Source organism: Trachurus japonicus, chromosome 19 (assembly GCF_045865225.1).
Source record: "Trachurus japonicus isolate A0001 chromosome 19, Traja_1.0".
Classification (NCBI taxonomy): Eukaryota; Metazoa; Chordata; class Actinopteri; order Carangiformes; family Carangidae; genus Trachurus; species Trachurus japonicus.
This window is the reverse complement of record NC_140925.1, coordinates 23,439,968-23,463,232: the sequence shown is the minus strand read 5'-3', so window position 1 is coordinate 23,463,232 and position 23,265 is coordinate 23,439,968. Positions and strand designations below refer to the sequence as shown.

The 23,265-nt window shown below is 42.4% G+C and overlaps 3 protein-coding genes across 8 annotated transcripts; 1 reads left to right on the top strand and 2 right to left on the bottom strand.

Annotated features, from left to right (window-relative positions):
* Positions 1-93: 93 nt before the first annotated feature.
* On the top strand, positions 94-4,556 carry prodh2 (proline dehydrogenase 2). The gene is made up of 11 exons (XM_085761161.1): positions 94-195; positions 343-792; positions 1,276-1,466; positions 1,574-1,700; positions 2,152-2,223; positions 2,339-2,419; positions 2,518-2,661; positions 2,759-2,925; positions 3,685-3,795; positions 4,062-4,150; positions 4,270-4,556. The coding sequence occupies exons 2-11, from the start codon at positions 565-567 to the stop codon at positions 4,434-4,436; spliced, it is 1,377 nt and encodes a 458-aa protein (XP_085617287.1). The 5' UTR covers positions 94-195; positions 343-564; the 3' UTR covers positions 4,437-4,556.
* Positions 4,557-4,688: 132 nt separating this feature from the next.
* eif3c (eukaryotic translation initiation factor 3, subunit C) lies at positions 4,689-16,010 on the bottom strand. Of its 6 annotated transcripts, none has more exons than XM_085761726.1 (23): positions 15,888-16,010; positions 14,315-14,432; positions 14,164-14,229; positions 13,885-14,074; positions 13,634-13,759; positions 13,390-13,441; positions 12,772-12,887; positions 12,516-12,646; positions 12,154-12,304; positions 10,513-10,616; positions 10,209-10,350; positions 9,918-10,043; positions 9,596-9,692; positions 9,316-9,503; positions 8,008-8,232; positions 7,207-7,398; positions 6,836-7,007; positions 6,589-6,748; positions 6,284-6,349; positions 6,100-6,187; positions 5,837-6,002; positions 5,382-5,444; positions 4,689-5,117 (listed from the first exon to the last, which is right to left on the bottom strand). In XM_085761726.1, the coding sequence occupies exons 2-23, from the start codon at positions 14,410-14,412 to the stop codon at positions 5,038-5,040; spliced, it is 2,799 nt and encodes a 932-aa protein (XP_085617852.1). In that variant the 5' UTR covers positions 14,413-14,432; positions 15,888-16,010; the 3' UTR covers positions 4,689-5,037. The 6 variants fall into 6 exon arrangements, with proteins under 6 accessions (XP_085617852.1, XP_085617855.1, XP_085617854.1 ...); XM_085761729.1 differs by having other exon boundaries at positions 5,403-5,444; XM_085761728.1 differs by having other exon boundaries at positions 9,596-9,689.
* Positions 16,011-17,169: 1,159 nt separating this feature from the next.
* LOC146968096 (uncharacterized) lies at positions 17,170-21,875 on the bottom strand. Its single transcript, XM_085761639.1, has 8 exons — positions 19,044-21,875; positions 18,813-18,858; positions 18,435-18,584; positions 18,073-18,162; positions 17,755-17,883; positions 17,527-17,649; positions 17,337-17,408; positions 17,170-17,238 (listed from the first exon to the last, which is right to left on the bottom strand). Exons 1-8 carry the CDS (start codon positions 21,780-21,782, stop codon positions 17,192-17,194), a joined length of 3,396 nt encoding a protein of 1,131 aa, XP_085617765.1. The 5' UTR covers positions 21,783-21,875; the 3' UTR covers positions 17,170-17,191.
* Between the last annotated feature and the right edge of the window lie 1,390 nt (positions 21,876-23,265).

Below are 23,265 nucleotides of genomic sequence, written 5' to 3'. Positions count from 1 at the left end.
TGGGGATTTTGGAGCAGACATGTGCGTTGATGCTAAGGGTCAACTTAATGTTTACTCATTTTTTTCAGGTAGTCACTCATTAACCAGCAAGTAAGGCAAAAGATTCTGAATCTTACTGGCTCACCCCTCAAATTGCACCTGCTCAGCTTTTCATCATTTCGGTCGTCTGAGAACCACTTTTAGGACAGAAAGAGGGTAAGGTGCTTCAGCTGACTTATTTCTGTTGATTATCATTTTTATATTTGACATTGATCATTTTAAAACTAGTTTTTCTACAATTCAAACTCTGGTGGTCACTATTCAGACTGCTGCAGCTGTGCTTTGCTTCTCCTCTTCCAACAGGTTGTCACTTGAGGGGATCATCACTGACTGCTCCCATTCTCATAATGATCTAACCCTCTGGATTATTGTATTTCCATGTTGTGCACATCAGATACAACTACTTCTGAGAAGAGGAGACACTTCAAAAAAGAGGAAGATTTATACAAACACGTCAAATCATCTGAACTGCAAGCTGAGTGTGTGACATAAACAAAGAAACACATACACACCTCTCCAGGGACGATGATGTGCTCTGGCTTGCGCCCCTCACTCGCTCACCTCAGGTCTCTGAGGCTGCTGGGGACTGCAGCCCCCAGGACGGCGGCTGCCAGTCCACCAGACCTCCTCTCAGGGACTCTGGCCTTCGAGGATCCCAGCGCCTTCAGGGTGAAGAGTCTGGGCGAGCTGCTCCGTGCTCTGGGAATCTTCCGCCTCTGCTCTTTTCCTGTGCTGGTTAACCACTGTGGGAAGGTGAGACACTAAGCATGGTCACTATATGAAGGAGGAGGAGAATGAAAGGTAAATTCATTTTGATCAGTGAATGGAAAATAGACTCACTTTTCTTGGTTTATCTGGTTGATGTTTCATTGCAACTGAGTCCTATTTTGATAGCTGTGCATCTGAATTCAGCCAGGACTGTAGGTGAGAAAAACTAGTGCCAAAACCTCTGGGTCTATCTTTTTCCTGTGCACTTGTATTGCTTTCTTTTTAGTTGTTATTTGTTGTTGCTTTCTCCTATTGTTGTTGTTGATTTATCTTCTGAATGTATGTATATTTCTTGAGGAGGTGCTTTTTATAAGCCCATATAGGGTTTTTTAACCTCTCCCGCACTACTATTCTTGTTTCATTTCTGTTTTTTGTAATTGTCTTTTATTATGGTGCAAATAAATAAATACTAAATACTAAATAAATACTAAAATACTTCCTCTTCTTCATCTTCTTTATTTTTCTCAGCTAATGTCCATAGCACGCACCCTCCTGGGAAGGAGGGGGTTCTCCTTGCTGCTGCGGCCCACTGTGTACGCTCAGTTTGTGGCCGGAGAGAACGAGAAAGAGATCTCTCAGTCCATGGGGAAGATGAGCTTGTTGGGAATGAGGCCCATGCTGGCGGTGCCTATTGAAGAGGATCTTGGAGAAAGCACCGGGTATTTCACCTTCTCTTCAACTTGACTTTCTCCAAGCATCTCCAAACTCACACATGCTTAAGCATCAAGTCCATCATGGACTCATGTTGCCGTTTCTCATCCTCCAGAGAGAAGAGGTACGATGACAACATGGAGGCCATGCTGGAATGTGTGCGAATGTCCCACAGCAACGCCTGGAGCAGAGACCCCATGATGCAGCTGAAGATCACAGCCCTGCTCAGCCCAGAGCTGTGTGTAAGGCAACGTCTGCAGCTCTGAGACTATTTGTCATGTTTTTAGAGGAATTAGTTTAATCCTATTGACATGCTTTCTGTGAAAGATTGCATCATTTCTGTTGTTTGTTTGTCCATTGTTTAATAGAGAGGGGCTTTGATATTTTAATTTTGTGGAATATAATAGATATTTATTTGTCGTTATTATATGTATGCTTGTTATAATGAAAGCCAATTATGAAATTTCCAGTTTCCTGCGGCCATGTGAGAACCCTGACACACTGTGTGATGGACCTGAGCCAAAAAGTAGCTGCATGTACTAGTTCAAATACATGGGGGGGAAAAACAGATAAACCAACAGAGTGTTCACAGCTGTGAACCTCCCCCAGTGTTTCCCAGCATTTGGCTCCTCTCGTTTTACATTGCAGGCGCTATATGTTGTGTTGTGATAAGTCTGTACTGCTTGTGTCAAGGTGAAACTCACAACCCTCATCGCACAACAACCTTATGACCTGAATCTGGTTGTGAGAGCAATGGATGGAGAGGTGCGTCTACACTACAGTCGACCACAATTAAAAACAAAACAATATGTAGGCTACACATATGTTTATAATTCGGGTGTTAAATAATCCTTGGATCTCTAATCTTTGCCACTTTCAGCCAGTCAGCTTCCCTGGTTTAGATGAGAGTGAAGTTGCCCACTTCCATTGTGGTCTGCAGAGACTCAACAAAATAGCAGAGGTACAGATCTTAAGTAAAATTATTAATGAATTAAATTATTCTTTAACCCTGAATTTCATTTTGTTTCACAGCTCTGTCCCATTTGTTATTTGTCTTAGGCAAGTGTAAACAAAGTCAGAATCCTGGTTGATGCGGAGTACACCTACATGAATCCTGCCCTCTCTCTTGTGACCATGGCAATGATGAAGAAGTTTAACAAAGATGGCGCCTGGATTTGGAACACATATCAGTGTTACCTGAAGGCAAATATAACAATTCATTTGTTTGATCGAATATAATAATTTCTTTAAACTGCACTGACAGTTAAATGACCCCCTCTCCCTCCTATGTGTCCGTCAGGAGTCCAGGTCCCTCGTGTTGGACGCTCTGAGTCTGTCCAAGAAGGAGGGTTTCTGTCTGGGAGTCAAGCTGGTGCGTGGAGCCTACATGGACAAAGAGAGGAAGCTGGCCGAGACAGAGGGTCGTCTGAGCCCCATCCACCAGAGCTGGGAGGAAACCAATGACAGGTGGAGAGGAGGCAGCGGCCATTAATCACAACCAGGCAAATGGATCAGAAACTCAGACTGAGGCCAACTCAGATACAAAGCTTTTGAGATACATGAAGGCCTGTAGAGTTCATACTCAACTATACGTTTCTGACAATCAGTGGTGGACAGTAACTGAGTAAATTTACTTGAGTACTGTACTTAAGTACATATCCAGAGGATTTGTACTTTACTTGGTACTACTCTTACTTGAATACATTTCCAAGACAAATATTTTTACTTTTACGTGAGTTAATTTCTAGGAAGGCTGAAAAGTAGTCGTTGCTTTCAGGTCTGCTCTTTTTTTTCTTTCTTCTAAAATCCTATTGGACACAAGCTGTGTTTGTCAAAGAAGGAAACCCTAACCCCTAAAAGCAGCACATCAGTGCAGGTGGTTTCAAAGAGTTCATTCTCAGAAACAAGAGTTAAAAGCTCCTTACATTCATTTAGAAAAAAATATAGTAATTCATTGATGTGAAAAATAAGAAATTTACTCTGACTCTTACTTTTACTTAAAGTAAGTTTAAAAGCATGTACTTTTGGATACTTGAGTACCTTTAAAAGCAAGTACTTTTTTACTCTTACTCGAATAACATGTCGACTGAACTACTTTTACTTGTAACGGAGTAAATTTTGACCAGTAGTATTCGAACTCTTACTTAAGTACCTTGGTCGAGTACTCTGTCCATCTCTGCTGACAATGAACATGACTAAATTCATCTAATTCTTGTCTTTGTACAGTTATAATGGCTCAATGAATGTGATGCTGGAAGAAATATCCCAGAAACCCGAGCGCTACAGGATCATAGTTGCCACCCACAACGAGGAGTCAGTGAAACGAGCCGCCACACGGTCAGACCACATGAAGTGAAAATCACACACATGGTTAAATATCAAGCCTGCAGTATTTCACATGTTTTTCTATCTGTGTGAAAATGAAATATCTATCTCTGTACTACCCTGATCTCTCAGGGTAGGACATCAATGTCAACCCCCATCTCTAGCTTTTATAGCTTGCGACCCCTCTAATTTATCTTGTGACCCTGAGCAGGGGTCTCCAGCCTCAGGTTGGACATCACCGCCATGTGTAATGCTGCTTGTGTGTACATCATCTTCAGGATGGCAGAGCTGGGGATAGACAGAGATGGAGGCTCAGTGTGTTTCGGCCAGCTGCTGGGCATGTGTGATCACGTCTCCCTCACACTAGGTGAGCCTCGATCCCTCAGCCTCCGCTTCACTGATTGAATTCAAACGTTTTAATCATCTTTGCCTTTGGGGAAATGTATTTATCTTCAGTGACTGATGTTTTCCCTCTCTTCCCTCCAGCTAAGGAGGGTTACGCTGTGTACAAGTCGGTACCGTACGGCTCAGTGGACGACACACTCCCCTACCTAGTGCGTCGGGCTCAGGAGAATCGCACTGTGTTGCAGGGAATCCGCAAAGAGAGGGACCTACTGAGGCTGGAGCTCCGTCGGAGACTCCGCCTGAGCTGAAAGGCCACAAGCACAGAGGCTGAACATGTTCCCAATGAGGAAACAAGGCAGTCGCATGGAAACACTTGAAGAAATGTTTAAATATGTATGAAGTTAAGCTCATATGAAAGCTTCAGCCATTTTTTGGAACTTTAGCAACAAGTTTTTTGCAGAAAGGTTGGGGATGGATAACCTTAACGCTTTTATTGTGAAATTAAGTTTTAGTTATTTTAATAGATGCCAATAATAAAAACAAACAAAAAACTCAAAACACATTGTTTATCATTGTTTATTTGTTAATTATAATTCAAAAATACTTGACATGTCTTGTTGTCTGACTGCACTGCCACAAGTTGACCACACTGCACTGCCCTTTGTGTACAATTTTCTAATATCAATAACCTTAAAACCCTTCATGTACTGTAGAAAGAACATCACCCTATGCAGTTGCAGTGAGGCTTGTGCTGTAATGACCTTCAGCTGTTTCAGGATCAGTTTAGCATCAAATGAGGGAGAACAACACACAGCCAAGTGCCAAGTATAGAAACCCAGGTGGTGGGGGTGGTTGTTATGGAATGAAAACTACTTGAGGTGGCAACGCTGAAATCCACACGATCCCAGCTCAGTAGTCTCTTTGATTTTGATTTCTGTAGCCACCGCGCTGGTAGCCCCCCTTATTCTGGTTGTAACCGCCTTTCTGATCTGTGGAGAGGAAAAAAATAACATGGTTATCTATTAGAGAACACATGGCAGCATTTTAACAGTCGACAGAAAGCCTTAAAAATGTCCAATAGTCTTTTACACAGTTTCAAATGGACCTACTGACAATTTCATTAACTGTCTTATTCTTAACCTGACATTAAAATCCATCATAACTGAGTTAATAAATGCAAACAAACATGTTTAACAGCAGTTACGAAATAGTGTCATGGGCGTGTTGTGCAACTTTTGTGTGGATTAACGTACCTCTGTTGTGGCTTAACGTACCTCTGTTGTAGGACTTGTTCTGTTGGTAGCCACCTTTTTGGTCTGTAAAACAAAGAACAACCAGTTACCATTTGTTCAAAGGAAATACTATTGAACCAGTAAGAGCAAACAGAGCAGAAAAGATGTTCCAGGAATCTTTTAAAGTGTATTAATAAAACCATTGGGTAGGCACTTCAATGTAATTTACAGTTATTAAAAAACAGGGTGGGTGTAAAGCATACCCACTTTTCCACCAAATGAGCAGCTATGCATAAAACATTTATTTTAAATGCAGGTAAAACATAAGAAAAAGCTGACTGATCCCTTTCCACAGCCTGTAAACTTTGAATCATGATCCATCCATTACAGACAAAAGCCCAATGTCATCTGTTTTTGGACCAGTGGATTACACATACAAATGTAGTACACAGTCAAGTGTGTGTGTCTACTCTGACCTCTGTTGAAGTAGCCTCCGTAGACGCCCTGTTTGAGGTCGAAGACGCGCTCGTTGTTCTCCACCAAGCTGCCCAGTTTCTCAGCCAGCTGCAGAGCCATGTTCTGCAGGGAGGTGGGCTCTGTGCGGTGCATCACTACGGTCTGTGTGGGCTGGTCCAGAGACGCCTGTTGGAGAAGGAGACAAAAAAATAATTTACCTTTATACATCAAGATATTCTGTTGCATCAACTCTTGAAGACAAAGTCACAACAGAGACACTCACCATGAGCTCCTCATTGATGATCATCTTGCTGATGATGCTATGAACTGTCGGTATCTCCAGCTCAAACATCTCAGAGAGGGTCTGCATGCTGGAGGACAGAGAGACACATATGACATCAATACTCTTTTCATTCAATCAAAAAGCTCACGTTGGGATAAAGTTGGGGTTGTGTTGTTGCACTTACCTGATGGAGTCGTACACGCTGCTGTACGTGAACAGGTAAGTCCTCAGTGACTCCTCTTGGATTTTCCTGTGAAATTCATTTAAATGAAGTTACATAGTGCAGCAGAATGAATACATTTCCATTTAAATAAATAGTACTGAGTTCTTCATTCATTAAGACATTTCCCATAACACACTAAAAAGCATGACAGCTACCAGAAGTGACTCAGATTGTGAAACCATTCTACATAAGACTCAATGAATAGAAATTTGAAGATAAAGACGGGTTAAGGGTTGATGAGGGCTGAAATAAAAATCTTTCCTCACCTGACGAGCATCTCTCGTACTCGCTGAGTCTCGGGGAACAGGTCCCAGACTTTGCTGTTCATCTTCTCATTGATGATGAATGAGTGGCAGGTACGCCAGTCTCCCATCTTCATGGCCTTGCTGGCGGCCACCACGTGCTCCCTCATGCTCTCTGGGGGTCCTGCAGGACAGAGACAGCTACAGTTACACTCTGTTTTCTGTGTGCGTTCAACATTAGCGGGTTATTATTCAGCAACAAGGTGCTCACCAAGCAGTGGCTGTCTCTCTCCCACCCTGAGCTGGTGGTGGAACTGCTTGCTGATCATCCTGCGGCGGGCGTCGAACTCGTGGGCGGCCATGTAGGGAATCTCCAGCAGCATGGCCGACACCAGGTAAACACACTCCAGCAGCTCCAGGTTGATGTGCATGTGGAAGGGAACCTGTTGGGGTCACAGCCATGTTTTTATCTCCATCACACATACATTTGCTCTATTGTGATAAAATGTACTCGACAAAATTGACTGGATTGTCAAATTATTGTGCTGATTAATTCAGCACAATTCATTTTCTTATTGATAACAGGCTCTATTTTATCTAAACATGATGAAGACATCTTTTTGCTGTATGTGTAGGACTCACTTGTCTTCTCTTTTCAATTTTCTCCTGCTCAGCGTTCCTCTCCTGCATGTTCCTCATGAGCAGACCCTGACCCAGGAGCTCCTTGGCGCGACCGGAGGACTGGATGTCCAGCAGTGCGTTGTGGGCATCTTTGATCATACCCTGCCTAAAGGCGCAGATGCCGAGTTGGACCATGGTTCTGTTGTACAGGATCTGGGAGAAACAAAAACAGGTGGTAAGTTTTCTTCAGGGGTTTATTCTTGCAACTAAACAAGTCCTCTCTGGTAAAAGTGTTGAACTTGGCCATTCGAATTATTGAAAAAAGAAGTACCTCTTAAACCAAAGTTACGTTTACTAAATATTTACCCGGACAACTTTGTGACCACCAAAATTGAAAGATTCTTACACAATATCTGTTTTCTGGAAGCTAAAAGATGTATAGCCTGTTCATGGAAAAGGGATAAACTTTGTACTACTTCGCAATGGTAACAGGGATGTCTTTCTACTTGGCTTTAGAAAAGATAAGCTACATCACAAAAAATAAACTTGACAAGTTTTGGAAAATCTGGAAGCATTTCCTTGAGAAAAATGATATTGAAGTAGATGGCTGGAATGATGAGCTGAACTGAAGATTTATCTATCTTTTCATTGTATCTTGATTTAGTATACACATTTAGACCTTTACATACATGTATATGTATCTGTGTGTGTGTGTGTGTGTGCGCCTTCTTGTTCCATGTTGTTCCCGGTTTGTAAATTAACAAAGTGTGCCATAAACATACGTTTAAAAAAACAAAAACAGTCCTCTCTCTCTGTGCCTACCTGTACGGGCGGGTCGGCGTGCTGGATGTTGTCCTGCAGGTGGCTCATCAGCATCAGGTCTCGGGCCTGGTACCAGCGTGAATGCAGAGCGTGGTGGTAGATGTGGCAGAGGATGGCGCAGGTACGGATGCGGTCGGTGCGATCCTTGGAGTAGATGAACTTGCAGAAACGGTCCATGATCACGGCGCTGTCCTCGCCCTCGCTCTCCTCCTGGTCCTGCTCCGACTGACACAGCCGACACAGAGGCATGACTCTACACATCACACTCACCATAAACTCACACTCAAGCTTAGTCCTGTATGGAATTATTTATTTATTTATTCATTCATTCACTTATTGATAGGCCTGTAACGATACACGTGTCGAAACCAAAACCGCGACACTCTAAGACACAAACCTGTGTCGCCAATGAAATGGCAGAACCGCGACACACCCATTCCAACGCTCCGTGGGTGTTTTTTTTTGTTTTTTCCCGTCGGACACGTTCCGCCATAGTCACTCACACACACATCACACAGCCAGATCGCTCTGCACACAGCTAAAGAACTTGATTAGTTTCAACAAGTCGGTCAGGTTTTACCGTTATGCCTGTTTATCACCAATAAACACAGACGAGGAGGGTGAGTGACTGAGCTCAAGCTGTGACGGGTCGGGGGGGGGGGGCAGCGGCGTGGAGCGGTGCGCGACTCGGACTGCAGCGAGGACTGTCATGTCTCTGCTCTGTGACACTGTGAGACACCGCCGGTGAGCGCTGTGGGACGGGGCCGGGGCTCAAAGCAGCGACCAATCGACCAATGAGATTTTGGTCGGCTAAATTGCATTGTATTATAATTGCTTAACTATTGTAAAGCGCATTGAGTTTGCCCTGTGCATGCACTTTATAAATAAAATTGAATTGAATAATGTTTTTTTGGTCGACCAGTGCTTGGTCAACTATTTGGGGGCAGCCCTAGTTATAATTGTTAATGTTACGCTATATATTGTTGTTATAATAAATAATCCAGTTTTTGCTATCAAAATCTCTTCTTTTTTTAACCTTAATAAAATTCGAATTGAATCGAATCGTGTATCGAACCGTGGGTCAGAAATCGAGATACGGATCGAATCGTGACTTTGGTGTATCGTTACAGGCATACTTATTGACTGACTGACTGACTGACAATCATTCGAATCATAGTATATAAAGAAAACATTAAAAAATAACACATAAAGAGCATTTTGTGGACAGTATCGCACAAATTCTCCCATTTATTATATTATACGTTGGGCGGTTGGCTGACTCCTTTATTTGGGTAATTTTTTTCTCACCTTGGTCTCTCCCTGGATGCCCAGGCTGCGCCGGTGAGCCTTGTAGTCGAACTTGTAATAGGTGTGCATGATCCTGCGAAGGTAGATGCGGCAAACCTCCTCTGTGCTGCCCTTTTTCTCCAAGTAGTCCAGCAGCCGGTCGACGATGCCACAGACTCGTCCCTCGTCCTTCAGGTTGTCCACGTATTCTGGAGAAAAGAAGCAGAAAGCACAACGTTGAGCTGCTGGGAAAGAGCTGTTGAGAGTTGTTGTCTTCAAACTGTTTTCTGGCGGAGCTCACCTTGTGAATGGGGATCGGTGTTCTGCATGATCTTGGTGAACTCTTCATCCATCCTCTCCACCAGTGTTAAGACACATCCACGCACCCTGAATGGCTGCTACACACACAAAGTAAAGAAACAAGTAGAGCCCAATGTCAGTTAGGATTTCCTGTGGAATGGTTATTTCGGTGATAATATATGAAGTAGCATATTTATACACTGGTGATGCCAATACAAAGACATGCTGCAGGGGTTTTGGGATGGTTTTCTCACCAAACACAACAAACTACAATCTAAAAAATAGTAGGAATGAAATAACAAAACAGATAAAGGATGAGATACCGTTTCAGAGACGGCCAGATGTTCACTGTCCTCTGCAATGTTCTCGCCAATGAAGATGTTGTTGTGCTCAAAGAGGATATCCAGCAGCTCGTCGATACAATCCAAGCACTTCTTCCACATGTCAGCCTAAAAGGCAGCAAAGTCAAAGTGATTCAGTTTAAAAACAGCAGGATTACATTAATGGTGGTTCAGAATTCGATCGTCGATTGTCGATGACATTAAAGATTATAATACATTCCAGTTTATATACGTAAATAAGCTGTAACAGTAAGAAAAAAAACGGTTTCCTACCTTCATGAAAGCGGCCAGGTTAGGGTTGTAGTCATACAGGGAGGCAATGATGTTGAATTTAATCTTGACCGAGATACCATGGCCCAGGTTGTGCTCATTAGAGATGTTTGCCAGAGCATGGAGCAGTTCAATCTGGGCAGCCCTGCAAGAACACAGACAGAGTGAGGACCGAAGCAAAGAAACAACCACGATAAAATATCTAAAACAAGTTTATCTATGAAATGTGATTAACTATGCAATGAGACAGGTAAGTGGACTGAGGAGGAATGGACACGAGGAGCTTTAGTGAAGGAGGCAGCGTTACCTGTCTGTGCCCTTTTTGCCTCTTGCTTGCAGGATCTCATTCAGCTTCTTCACCACCACTGTTGTGTTGATCTCGGTGCCTTTGGCAAACATCTTGGGCTTTTCCTGTTAGAATGAACACACCACATAATATAAACACTACAACGTGGATTCATATTATGGAGTCATTTTTGATCACGTACAACAGTTTATGATGGTTTATTGTGATCCTTTTTTAAAAAAATCATTATTCAATATTTCTATATTAAAAATGCAGTATGTGGAGTTGACAAGACAAAGCCAGTTATGGATGTGGGCACTAGAGGTCGACCGATTAATCGTTTTGGCCGATTAATCGGCGCCGATAGGACGTTTTACAAACTATCGGAATCAGCGGAACTTGGCTCCGATAGTGGCCGATGGCTGCAGTTTTTTCCACAGCGCCATAAACTGCTTCTTCCCTGCCGCTCTCTGTCTCTCTGATCACTGAGGGGCGGGGCTGCTCTTCACACACACACAGAGCAGGGGAGAGAGAGAGAGACGGGGCCTGTGCAGCAGCAGCAGCAGAGAAGTGACCCAGGTGAGGGTAGGTGCGGTGCGACCGCAGTAAGAGAGAGGCGGCAGGTGGAGGGGCTGACTGGAACGAAACTCTCTTGTTATTTAATGAGAAACACTGTAGTATTTTCTCTTAATCATATAAGGGTTCCTGCATAGATAATGTGGTGGCGGCTGCCATGCTAAATATCTCACCGCCACCAGCTCACGAGTCAGTGTTTTTTTTTTTCTTCCCCCGGCTTTTTGTGCTTTTATTTTGAAAGGACAGCTAGAGAGAGACGGGAAGGAGGAAGAGAGAGCGCCGCAGAGTTGGGGCAGACGCACAATAATGGCTCTTTACACTACAAAGTTGGGCTCTATGGGCTCTACTCGACTTGGTTTAGGTCCTGTTCCATAACAGCAGAGTTCCTCCTCAGCGGGGACGGGGTCGTCATATCACGGCCGCTACGTGCGTCTCGCTCTCTTTTTTCTCTCCTCCCGTCAGCTCCAAACACACTCGTCCAACTCGATCACGATCATTACAGCGTGGTTTTTCTTTTTACAGTCTATGGGTTTTCCACACAGTAGGCTAATTGTAGTGAAACAGTCACCTGTTAATGTACGGCGTAACCACACCACGAGCTAACGTCCTGTTTAGTTACAGTCTCCTCTCCTGCAGCGTCACGTCCTCACTACAGCTGTTCTGATGTAAACAAACTCACGTGTGGAGTTCGGCTGTTCGTCACTCACAGGGTCCAGGGATGATTCAGTGTCCCACATCCTTTAGTTTTACACTAGCTAATAGCTATATATTATTATTAAAAAAAAAAAAAAATTAAAAAAAATTAATTAATATATAATTTTTTTTTTCGGTGGGGGGGGGGGGTATCAGCTGATTAATCGGCTATCGGCTTTTTCCTGCTCCAAACTATCGTTATTATATCGGAATTTAAAAATCCACTATCGGTCGACCTCTAGTGGGCACCATCCATTACTCCTTCTGGTATGAGTGGCAGCAGAATCAAATCCTTGGGGTGACTCCTTTATTACACACCCAGTCATTGTAATAATCAAAAAAAGTAACATAACAGCAGTAAATCTAACAAAGCTTTTCACACAGCTTCTTTACCTTGACCAGAGGGACGCCTCCCTTCACCTTCTCCCAGCCGCCCTCTACTTCCTCTCCTCCCTCCTCCTCAGCCTCCTCCTCCAGCCGCTCTTTCTTCTTGGGCTTCTTCTTCTTCTGAATCTTCTTTTCGGACTTCTCAGACTCCTGGGTCCTGAGGACACAAAGTGTGGGAGTAAGGTATTTAAAATTTACATTTGGGGCACGAGAGGAAACTCTGTGAATAGACAATATATTTCATTTCCATTAAGTCAAACTGTTTAGTCCTTAAAACGTCAGAGATGGTGTAAAAATAACTGTCAAAGATGCAGCGCTGCAAATTTCATCCATGTAAAATTGAAAGACGTGTGCAGAGGGAGACTCACTTCTTGAGGAAGACCACAGCCAGTGAAGCGCTCTTTCCCTCGCCTTCATCTGAGCTCTCGCTGCCACTGTCCACTGTGTCTGAGCCCCAGTCTTCATCTTCATCATCATCATCACTAGAAGAGGACTCATCCTGTCAGAGGAAAAACTCATTAGCTCAGATGTCTTCTCACACAGGGGTTCATGAGCACAAGAATGAGTTCTCTCTTGTCATTCAGTGTGTATAGTACAGTTTATTATGGCATCATGTCCTCTTACCCCAGATCCTTTCTTGAGGAACTTGCTGGCCTCTGGGGCGGCTTCAGGCTTTTTCTTCAAAAAGGCCTTGGCTGACACGCCTTCATCGCCCTCGCCGTCGCTGTCAGAGGAGGAGCCTAGTGGAGCCAAAGTTAGGATTTTCATTAATCAATTTTAGGGAGGCTGTTTGTGCGTATTCCGCAAAACCATTATCTTAGCATCACTTTTGATGTTAAAAGCAAGTATAAATCATTTTACTGTTTCATAACCGTTTAGTTCTTGATACTTAAAGCAGAAGTAAGCGGAATATTTGTGTTAATATAAGTCTTAAATAGTTCTATCTTCCGACAGCAATCACTTCTATAGAGTGTTTGGTCTGAAACACGGGTCTGTCAGTCACTCTGCTCTGCTGTAAGCCGAGGAGAAAACTTTCCTTCTATCCTACAACCTTTATCCAATGAGGAGAGAGAACGGCATAAAGGGGCGGTCCTCTCTGTGTGTGCAGCCAAGGGATGCGCCTGAATGTGGTGACGTAGGGACGAGGACGGGGACTGCTAACTTCATCGGCTGACAGGAAGTTAGCCAAAACGACCGGATCGCTTACTTCTGCTATAAAATATATTTTGACAGTAAACGTACCAGAATCCTCTGGCTCCTTCTCCTCCTCTTCATCTGCAGACTCCTGTGGGTTCTAACAGAAACAAGAGAGGATATTAAAAATGTTATACATGTTATATTTGATAGGTTAGGCCCAACTGTTATATTTGGATGCTGTCCAGTACAACCACATTCTGGTCTGCTGACTACTTAAGAAGCTAACATGCAGTACAGTGTATTTAATGTCTAAAGTATTAAACCATAGTGGAAACATTTCCCAAATTACCTCCTTGTATGCAGCGATTTCTGTTTCATAATCTCTGTTGTACTTGCGGATCTTCTGACGAAGCGTGCTAAGGGCTTTGGCATTGTTCTTGTTCATCTTCTTCTTGCCTTCTTTGTCCTCCCAAAGCTGGAATATAATAATGATATGTATTTCATGAGTAGTTCAGAATTGGGACATGCAAGTCTAAATTTACAAGGATAATATTCTTGTTTTTTCCGCTTCAACCAAAGCAACAAATTGAGACAACAAACCTGGTTCAGATAATCCTCCAAGTCGGCCAGAAGACGGATGTAGAAAGAAGGGACACCCTCTTTGTCTACTATATTTTTGCTTTTGAGGAAGGCTCGACATAACTGTTCAAACTCCTCCAAACATTTGGCCATGTCTCGAATCTTCATCGCATTGCGGATGGTCTTGATGAGGTTGGTCAACTCCTCAAATCTGACATTTAAGAATAAAAACATTCAGAAAAAAAGTTGTCAATGTGTACAGTTTTTAAAGGTAAGGTGACTAAAAGATACAACACCAACCTTTTGTCTTTGGCGCTGCGCACCACTCTTTTAGTGTCCTCCTCATCATCACTAAGAAGCAATGACCTGTGAAAACAATACAGATGTGTGAGATTGCTATAAAAGTACAACTTGAATTCTGATAGTGAAAACCATTGGAAATTGTACTGACTGCTTGAAAGTTGTCCCCGGTGCTTTGGGGGTGATCTCACTTCCAGATGAGGACTCCTCTGACTCACTGTCGGAGCCGGTGGCAAAGAAACGAGACATTGCTGAAGAGAGCTGTCAATCTGTAAAGATAAAATCACATGTTGGAGATGAAAAACGTTAACTAAAGATGAAAGAAAACACATGATTAAAGATAGATAAAACCATTATGCTCATGCCATGGTGTCCCTTTACTAAAACCAGCTCCAGCTTCCAGTTGATTACACCTTATCATTTAAATAACTACTTCTGGTTTGAATGGTGTGAACTGGAAAAAAAAATACAAATCTGTTGATTAATGAAGTACAGAGAGCAAAGACTATATGCTAAGCATAAAAGAGTATTGTATCGACACACTACTCACAAAAAGTTAGGGATATTAGACTTTCAGGTGAAATTTATGGAAATGTAAATAGGTCATGCTACTGTGCATCATCAAAGTAGGGCAAGTAAGTAAAAGTAAGAAATGGTAATGGACGTCCACCTCTCTGCCTCTCTGTTCAGCCTGCTGATGATACTCTGAGACACTCAACATCCCATCTGAAGCCTCCATATGTCCAGTACTGTTGATCTATTGTTAAATGTCTCCTTAATCTCATGACAATGTGAACATCATGATGAAGAGGACTGTTTATACACACTGTAACTGAACCAGAGCAATTAGTGGTCGATTCATGGATCAGAAACTTCTTCTTGTTGTGATTTTGTGGTTAATCACCTTGTTAGAGAACAGCATTTTATGTTATAAGTATCGAAACATTAAACAGGTGGACAGTGCATTCAAACTTTTAGAGAAGGTCACCTGTAAAGGTTATATAGTGCATTATAGGTGTAATCTGAAATATCATACTAAAGCTGAACATGCCTAACTTTTTATGAGTAGTCTAACTTATGAGATATTTGAAATAAATGTACAAAAGATATATTGTGCTATGTATTTCACCGTTATCCTGTGAATAGTAGTGTATAACGGGAGGGGCACAGCGTTTACTGCGATAATTATCAGGATAAAGACTGTTTCTCTAGCCAAAAAGAAACTGCTGTTTGCTTGAGATTCGTCACTGTGATCCGCTAGCGGCATAATCAACACATTAAACATTTTATTTCAGCGTAGTTTGACATGTTATCTCTAAATGATGCAGTTCTTTAGACAGAAATACATGTGAATACAGGTTGAGTTTGTTAGCATCCTGCGGCCGGAGGCTACATGCTCAGCAGCGACAACCTTTAGTTAGCTAACGGTATCTAGCTCTGACAGATGGATTGGGTACAAACACACAATACAACACCTAGGCCACTTTAAAGATACATTTCCGACTGTGCCTCTTATATATAGTCCACACGATGAAAAGTATCTAATAGCTAACATGCCACCGCTGAATTATATCCGATTATAAAATGGGAAAAACTAACGTGGCGCGGCGTCGTTGCTATGCTAACGCTAGCACCGGGCCTTCCCGCATGCGTAACCGGTGAAACCGCCTCTCTAAAGCGGATAAAACACCGCGCATTTTTATCAAACGTCGAGGCAGACTCACCTACGTCCTTGTGAAAGTAATCCCGTGGTGTGTCTGTCCGATTTGAATCGTTATAAAATCCAGTTTTGCTGTGCAACGGCCACAAAATAAAGGCGTGCGACAGCCTTGCCGGGCACTTGCGTCGGGAAAAGGAAGTGTGTTGTAGATCAACAAGGCAAAGGGATGGACCGCAGCAGATCTACACTCAGCATGCAACCAGCCCCGGAGGTCATGCTGCCACCTGAAGGCTAATGGATGCAACACTCATTTTGTTGTTGGGGCCCGTGATAAATAAGCACTTTATTCACAGGATATTAATTAAATACACGGCACAATAAATCTTCTGCACATTCATTTCAAATATCTCACAAAAAGTTAGGGATATTCGGCTTTTAGGTTGAAATTTCACAATACACCTAAAATGCACTATAACTTTTACAAATAAACTTAATTTTTAACTTCTCTAAAGTTTTTCAATGCACATGTGCAACTGTTTAATCTTTCAGTATTTACGACATAATATGCTGTTCTCTAACAATGGGATTAACCACAAACATCCACCACCAACCACTAAGGAGCAAGTGTCCACTGAGTGTCACAGAGTTTCATCAGCTGGTTGAACAGAGAAATAGAGACAGTCACAGAAAGGCAGAGAAGTGAATGTCCTCTGGCCACATAACATTATTGAGACATTGACATTCTTTGTTTCAGTATACCCACCACTGTTGTTAGCTTTTTGTAGTTAGCAATAAATTGTTTCAGATGAAATGCCCTACTTTCATGATAGCATGAACCTTTGGCATTTTCCATAAATTTCACCCAAAAGTCAAATATCCCTAACTTTTTGTGAGTAGTATACAAACAAAATAACTCCAAAAGACCCTGCGAGGCATTCAAGAGTAAGATGGTCCAAATGTGGTCAGTATTTAGTATTCAGTGTTATTATCCACTCAATATTAGATGGTATAAACATGAACAGTCCAACATTACACACACACATGCACAGTATATTCAACATAGCATTGTTTGTCAGGCTTTAATATTTTATTTTGGTAGTGGAAAAAGTAGCTTCAGCCTTACAAGAAGCAAATCTTCATGTTGTTGCAGCATTCATAAACAATTGTGTGATTTATAATTATGTGAATATTAAATGAACTACTACTCTACACTGAAGGGCTTCATAGCATACAGTAAGTCATGTTAACAAACTGACTTCACAGTTTAAAGCAGTGTAACATGTTGGCATTTGAAAGGTATTAAAATTATTTATTTATTCAAAACAAGAAGATATGTATTATTCAGCAAGTATTCACATTGGGATTTAATCAGGGCAGTGAGTTTTCTCCTCCATGTGTGCTGTACTTCTGCAGCTCTGGAAAAAAGAATATTAAAACCATAATTTAGAACCAAAGACAAAAAAATAATAATTTGGGTAATTGCCAATATAATATAAGTCAATAGAAGTCATACCTGCTTTCAGTCTACTTATTTCTTCTGATTTTATTTTGAGTTGCTCTTCAAGCGTCAGACATTTGGCACACCCTGCAACACATTTGATCCATAGAATTGGTTCATGACAAATATTTTACATTTTTTGTTCACTCGTCCATTTTAGATTTGTACGACAACTACCCCTTATTGTGGAGAAATCTCAACTTACCATGGCCTTGGGGTTTAGCTAGAAGACCTCTTTGGCTGTTTGCAGGTTGTTTCAGGGTTCTGGCTCTGCTGGCTGCATCACAAGTCGTTGAGGTTTCAGCAGTGCTGGCTGGCACTGCAGCATCTGAAATAATGTGCCAAAACAGTTAAGTAAGTCACAAAGAGCCACTGTCTGGCTTTGGCTTACATTTTCTACACAACAGAAACGTATAATACAATCCCAACTAACCAACTCTTTGACTTTTTGCAGCTGGCAGAAGTCTCTGACCAGCTGTGGGCCGTTTCAGGTTTTTGCCTTTGTTAGCAGCATCACAGAAGGATGTTGGCGCCACAGGGCCACTGGAGTGTGAGGGAACATCTGAAAGAAGGAGGAAAGAAAATTAATTCTGAGTTCAGAAAAGTCTAGCTTTTTTAAAACACCATCACAATAACTGTTTCATTTTGAGTCTTGTTTTTTTTCCTTGCAATTTTTGTGCAGAGACTTAAAAAAAACAACTAAAAGTGGCTGTATGATCACAGTGTTCCTTTGCAGCAGGTGAGCATTTACCCATTTTCTTCCTCTTGGCTGTTGGCAAAGCTTCACCCTTTGTTAAGGGGTGCTTCTTTGCTTGTGAAGCCTTTGTCGCAGATTTAGTTACTGTTTTGTGCAAAAAAAAAAGAAAGAAAGAAAAGTCAAATTAGTCACCACACATATCAATGGCGAATGTGCACTTTACAATCTTAGTCAAATTTATTTACATTCACAAAAATTTCTCATTGTGGCTCATATTGCGAGTGAGTGTGTTTTTTCATTCTTGGAGCTTAGAAATACAACTGCATAGAAACGTGGTGTCACACTTGTGCACGTGTCATTTTCCTGTTTGTGACAGACTATCAGTTAAGCATACAGTCTGACCACTAAAAGAGTACCTCCAGGTCCACAGAGTTTGTCAGTGCTTGAGGAAGCCAGTGCGTTGGTTCTTCCTGATGGAGGCCTGAGACCAGCTCCAGGTCTCTGGATGCCTGATGATATCCCACTCACCGGTGGCCTCAGCAAGCCAGAATTGGGCAGCTTGGATCCTAATGTCAACAGAGGAAAGATGGTTTTAAACCCATGCATGTCTTTCAGAGAACATTAAATAAATAAATGCATACTGAAGTTCAGTATAAATCAAAAGTAAAAACACTACATATATTACAATATCAGCACTATTGCTTGCAATTCTTATCCAATATTTTCAATAATTTACCCACATTTATTTTGCATGAGGCTGATTTTAAAAATCAGTGTTACATACTGCTGCTTACCTGTTGTTGTAGCACGCAAATTGTAGGAGCTCGATGTTCCTGTGGTCTTAAAGAAAAGAATATGGGAGAATCATCATGCATACATTCTGCCCTCAGTCATAAAAAGTGGGTTTAACAGATGTAACTGACAAGAGCAACAGAGTGAATTTGATGTTTGATGTCTGTTTCTTTAAACAGAAAGCACTGTTAACATTTAGCAGATTACACAGACATTGAAAATTCAAAGCCTACCCCTTGCGGTGCATCAGGCGCTGCAGTGGTTTTCAAAGCCTCGGCTTGGGCTCTGTGTCTGGTCATCGGCAGGCCTGAGGCTGACGGCTCACACTTTCCCAGAAGCGTGGAGGCTGGCTTGTATCTCAACAGGTGTGACGCAGCTTTTGCAGGAGGCCAAAAGGACTTGGCGGCGGGTTGCGTCAGAAACGTTTTTCGGTCAGTCACTATGTTTGACGGTACCTGACCAATTGGATTGCTGGGTCCACCTCCGTACAGTTTTCTCTGTGCCCCCATGGTTTTGCCCTCGGCACATTCGGTGATGGGTTGGAACATTTTCGAGTTCGGCATTGGCGTGGAAGTAACCAAAGCGTCGACCTTTAAATCCAAGGTGTCGTCTAAGTTGAATACGTTTGCATTGTTGTTCTCCATAGCCATGCTCTGATGGCTCAGAGAGTCAGAAAGACTGTCTTTCACAGGCAGACCTGAACGCGAACAACCCTCAGTCTCGCGTTTATCAGCTCCAGACACGACCTCTACAGATGAATTAGCTTCAAACGTGGCCTCAGCGGTGCCAGTTGTCCCATTTTGCTTTGGCAGTTCAGGAGGGTGACCTTCAGAACTGTTGAGGGTAGTGGTTGCATTGCAGACTTTAGAGGGAGAGGGCTTGTCTAAAGTATTCTGGTGAGTGTCACTTGAGTTTGTTTCTGACAAAGTTATGGTGCCATTTTGTTTAGGTGGTTGATGATCAAAAGTGTTCTGGAGGGAAAAGCTTGTGGCACTGGCTTCTCCCAAATGCATACTGCTACTGCCCCTTGATTTTTGAAGAGAATGCCTATCAAAAGTTGCATTGTTCACCTCGCATGGACCAATAGCTTTATCAGCTGAACTACTATGATCCATAACAAGGGAAGTTTCAGTAGTGTTCTTAAAATCTGTGCTAGCCTGATCAGTAGCCATAGTAACTTGATCAGTAGCCGTGCTAGCCTGATCAGTAGCCATAGTAACTTGATCAGGAGCCGTGCTAGCCTGATCAGTAGCCATAGTAACTTGATCAGGAGCCGTGCTAGCCTGATCAGTTGCTATAGTAACTTGATCGGGAGCCGTGCTAGCCTGAGCAGTTGCCATAGTAACTTGATCAGGAGCCGTGCTAGCCTGAGCAGTTGCCATAGTAACTTGATCGGGAGCCGTGCTAGCCTGAGCAGTTGCCTCACTCTCTGCTTTGGGACTGTTTCCATTAGATGGAGGGAGATCCAGAGTCTTATTGTGAGTGGAGGACTGGTCAGTGGTAAAGGTCCTGTTGGCGGATTTGGTAGATTCTGGGCTTGACTGTGGCTCTTCACCTGTCAACTCATCATGGGTCGTAAGCAGCTCTTCATTGTTAGTGTCTGCAGTATTAGAAGTCTCCACAGGATTAATATAAAGCTCAGTGGTGACATTTTGTAAACTACTGTTACCCTGCCCATCGGCGGCGGACGCACACTGTACAGACATGGTGCTTGAGCTGCTTATGTCATGAGTAACATTAACAGGATGAGTGCAAAGTGAGCCTTCAGCTGAAGTTTGGCTCTTTACCATGTTCTCTCCACTGGTCTCAAATGGAAATCTACTGTTTTCCAAAACACTTCCCATAGAAATGTCCCGAGTTACTTCCAAGGAAGCTTTGATGACATTTTCCTCTACACACTTGTCAGATTGCTCACTAAAGGAACTTATGGTGGGAGTGACATTGTCAGTAAGAGTACTTGACAGTTCCTCACTTTGGGTCATGTCCAGTTTTCCAGGCTCTGCCACGGTGTGTCCACTTCCACTGTTTTCCATATTATCCATCGGTGGATTATCCTGTTTGAGGCCCACAGAGGGCGTTTGTACTCCTGGTGATGGTTCTGGATCACGTGTGACGTCAAGGAGGGTTATTTCTGGGAAATACCGGTCATCCAACCAACGCTCAGGAGCATACATGCTCGCGGGGATGTCATCCATCTTGGCATCGAAGTCTGTACTAGTTGTTGTCCAGTTTTGTTTTGGTAATCCAGGGGGGTGAATTTCAGAGCTGTTATCTTTAACATTAGGGTGGAGAGGACTGAGGGTCTCATTCCGAGGACAGGGCTTCTGAGCGTTAATGTCGATATCAGTGGTGGCATTCTGAGTGGAGGGCTGAAGAGAGGAAAACATGCTCTTCACAGTCTTAGCGGTCACAGGTGTTGCAGGCATGCTGTCAGGAAGAGCTGAATCATTTCTTGTCATCTGCATTGTGGAATCACATGTATCGTTCAGGAGAGTAATTTCAGGCAAGTACTCATCCTGCAGCCAGCACACAGGAGCATCCTTATCACCAGAGTTTCTTGTTTGAATTTTCCCATTTGAATCTGCTGTGGGAACATCAAGGGAGAAAGAGGGAACACTGAGACGGGCGCCATTTCCCCGTTTTAAAGGCTCTGGAGATGAGCCTTTGTTGCCGATGTTTAAGTACTTCAAAATTGGTGTTAGAGCAGACTGGAGACCAGAGAGCCGCGATCTTGTCTTAAGCGCACCATCGATGCTTGCTGGAGCTGGGGTTGAAGCGATGCAGGGGTCAGAGAGATGCTGATTTTCTCCACTTGGCTGTGCAGAGGAATATCCAATCACATCTCCAACTTGGACCTCGAGTTTTGACGTCTCAGCTGCAGCAGTGACTCCTGGTGGAATATTTTCTTGACATTCATCAACATCTGGATTTTCCTCAGTACATGAGGGTTGTACTGTTGTCTCACTGGCCATACTGGTCAACCTCTTTTTCTTTTAAACAGAAAGAGAAATTTCGATTTTTTTTTTTTTGTCTTTTGGAGACAGGGTGCAACACTTAGATGTCTTGACACATTTTTTCAGGTGTCTCTCTCTGCCGACAGCCTGTGGATTGGGAAAAAAAACAAAAAAACATCTGTACTGTCACAATATTAGTTTATGCAAACTTACACTATGACAACCAGAGTTATTGCAAACGCTGAGATTGAGCAGGCGTTAGGCTATCATTGGATGAACTTAGGGACATTGTCTATCTATTAACATAGCATTTTATACACATTATTAGCATATTTATAAACAAATACAGTGTCTGACGTGTTAGTATTTGTCATTTTGTATCGATTTTGTGGCGATTTGCTATCAAGTTATTCATCTATGACAACACATGACGATCAACCGTTGGCAGGACGTTATGTACCACTGGAGCTGCTGGTGAGTGGACATTAAGTTACCATTTACTACCGGTTTAACACGGTCGAAACGTAACGATAGCTGAAAATAATGACTGCAGTCAAAAGCAGTTGATGAAAAATAACAAACACCGATATGTCAGTCTCAAGAGAAATGTCTCAAAAACACATTGACGTCAACGTTAACGATGTCAGGAAGCTAAGCTAATGTTAACTTGCTGACGTTAACGTACATTGGAAACCGTTTCCGACTTACCCGTGTCAACAGGCACTTCTTAATGACTGCTGACGCTGTGAAGTATCTGCAGTAGTCCGCCGGAGACTCTAGTCTTGTTAAATCAAAGACGTAACTACTAAAAAATAAGTTCAAGAAAACAGCTGTGCGCCGCCCTGGTTTTAAATATTAGTTTTCTTCAGTCTCATTGGATGAATCCAACCAATCACAGCTCGAGCTTCTTATTCGTGTGTTAAAGAGCGAGTGGCGTCCAGGCGGTGGAACAACACTGACACCTACCGTCTCCATAGGAAATATCTTAAAAAACAAATGCTGTCTTTTTGCAGAGTAAAATCAGAGCCAGTCTATTGATATATAATATTAGAAATTCTCTGGTAAAATACAGAAACAGCAGCAGAAAATGTTTCAAAATTCCACACAGTAGGCTACTTTCATGAAAAATACGTCAGTTATATTCTGAAGCTGCCATCAGGTCAAACTTACAGTTAAAAGTAAAAAACAGAAAGAACTGTATGTCATAAATCTAATAATAATATGGAAATGCCATATAAACAAAGCTACATTTAGTCACTCAAACCTCTGTTTTTGGCATTCCAAAGGGAAACTGAACAGTACATCCAAAGCATCTGTGACTCAAATAATAAGAAAGCTATCAAAACATGTGCTTTTTATAGGCTACTGTATGTATTTGAATAATCCCCCTGGCTGTAGTTCATTTAATAACTGCCTTTGTACTGAAAATATTTTTGTCAATGAAGATTTTTTTGCAGGAAAGAAAATCAGGTTAAACTTTCTAACTCCAATATTGTTTCAC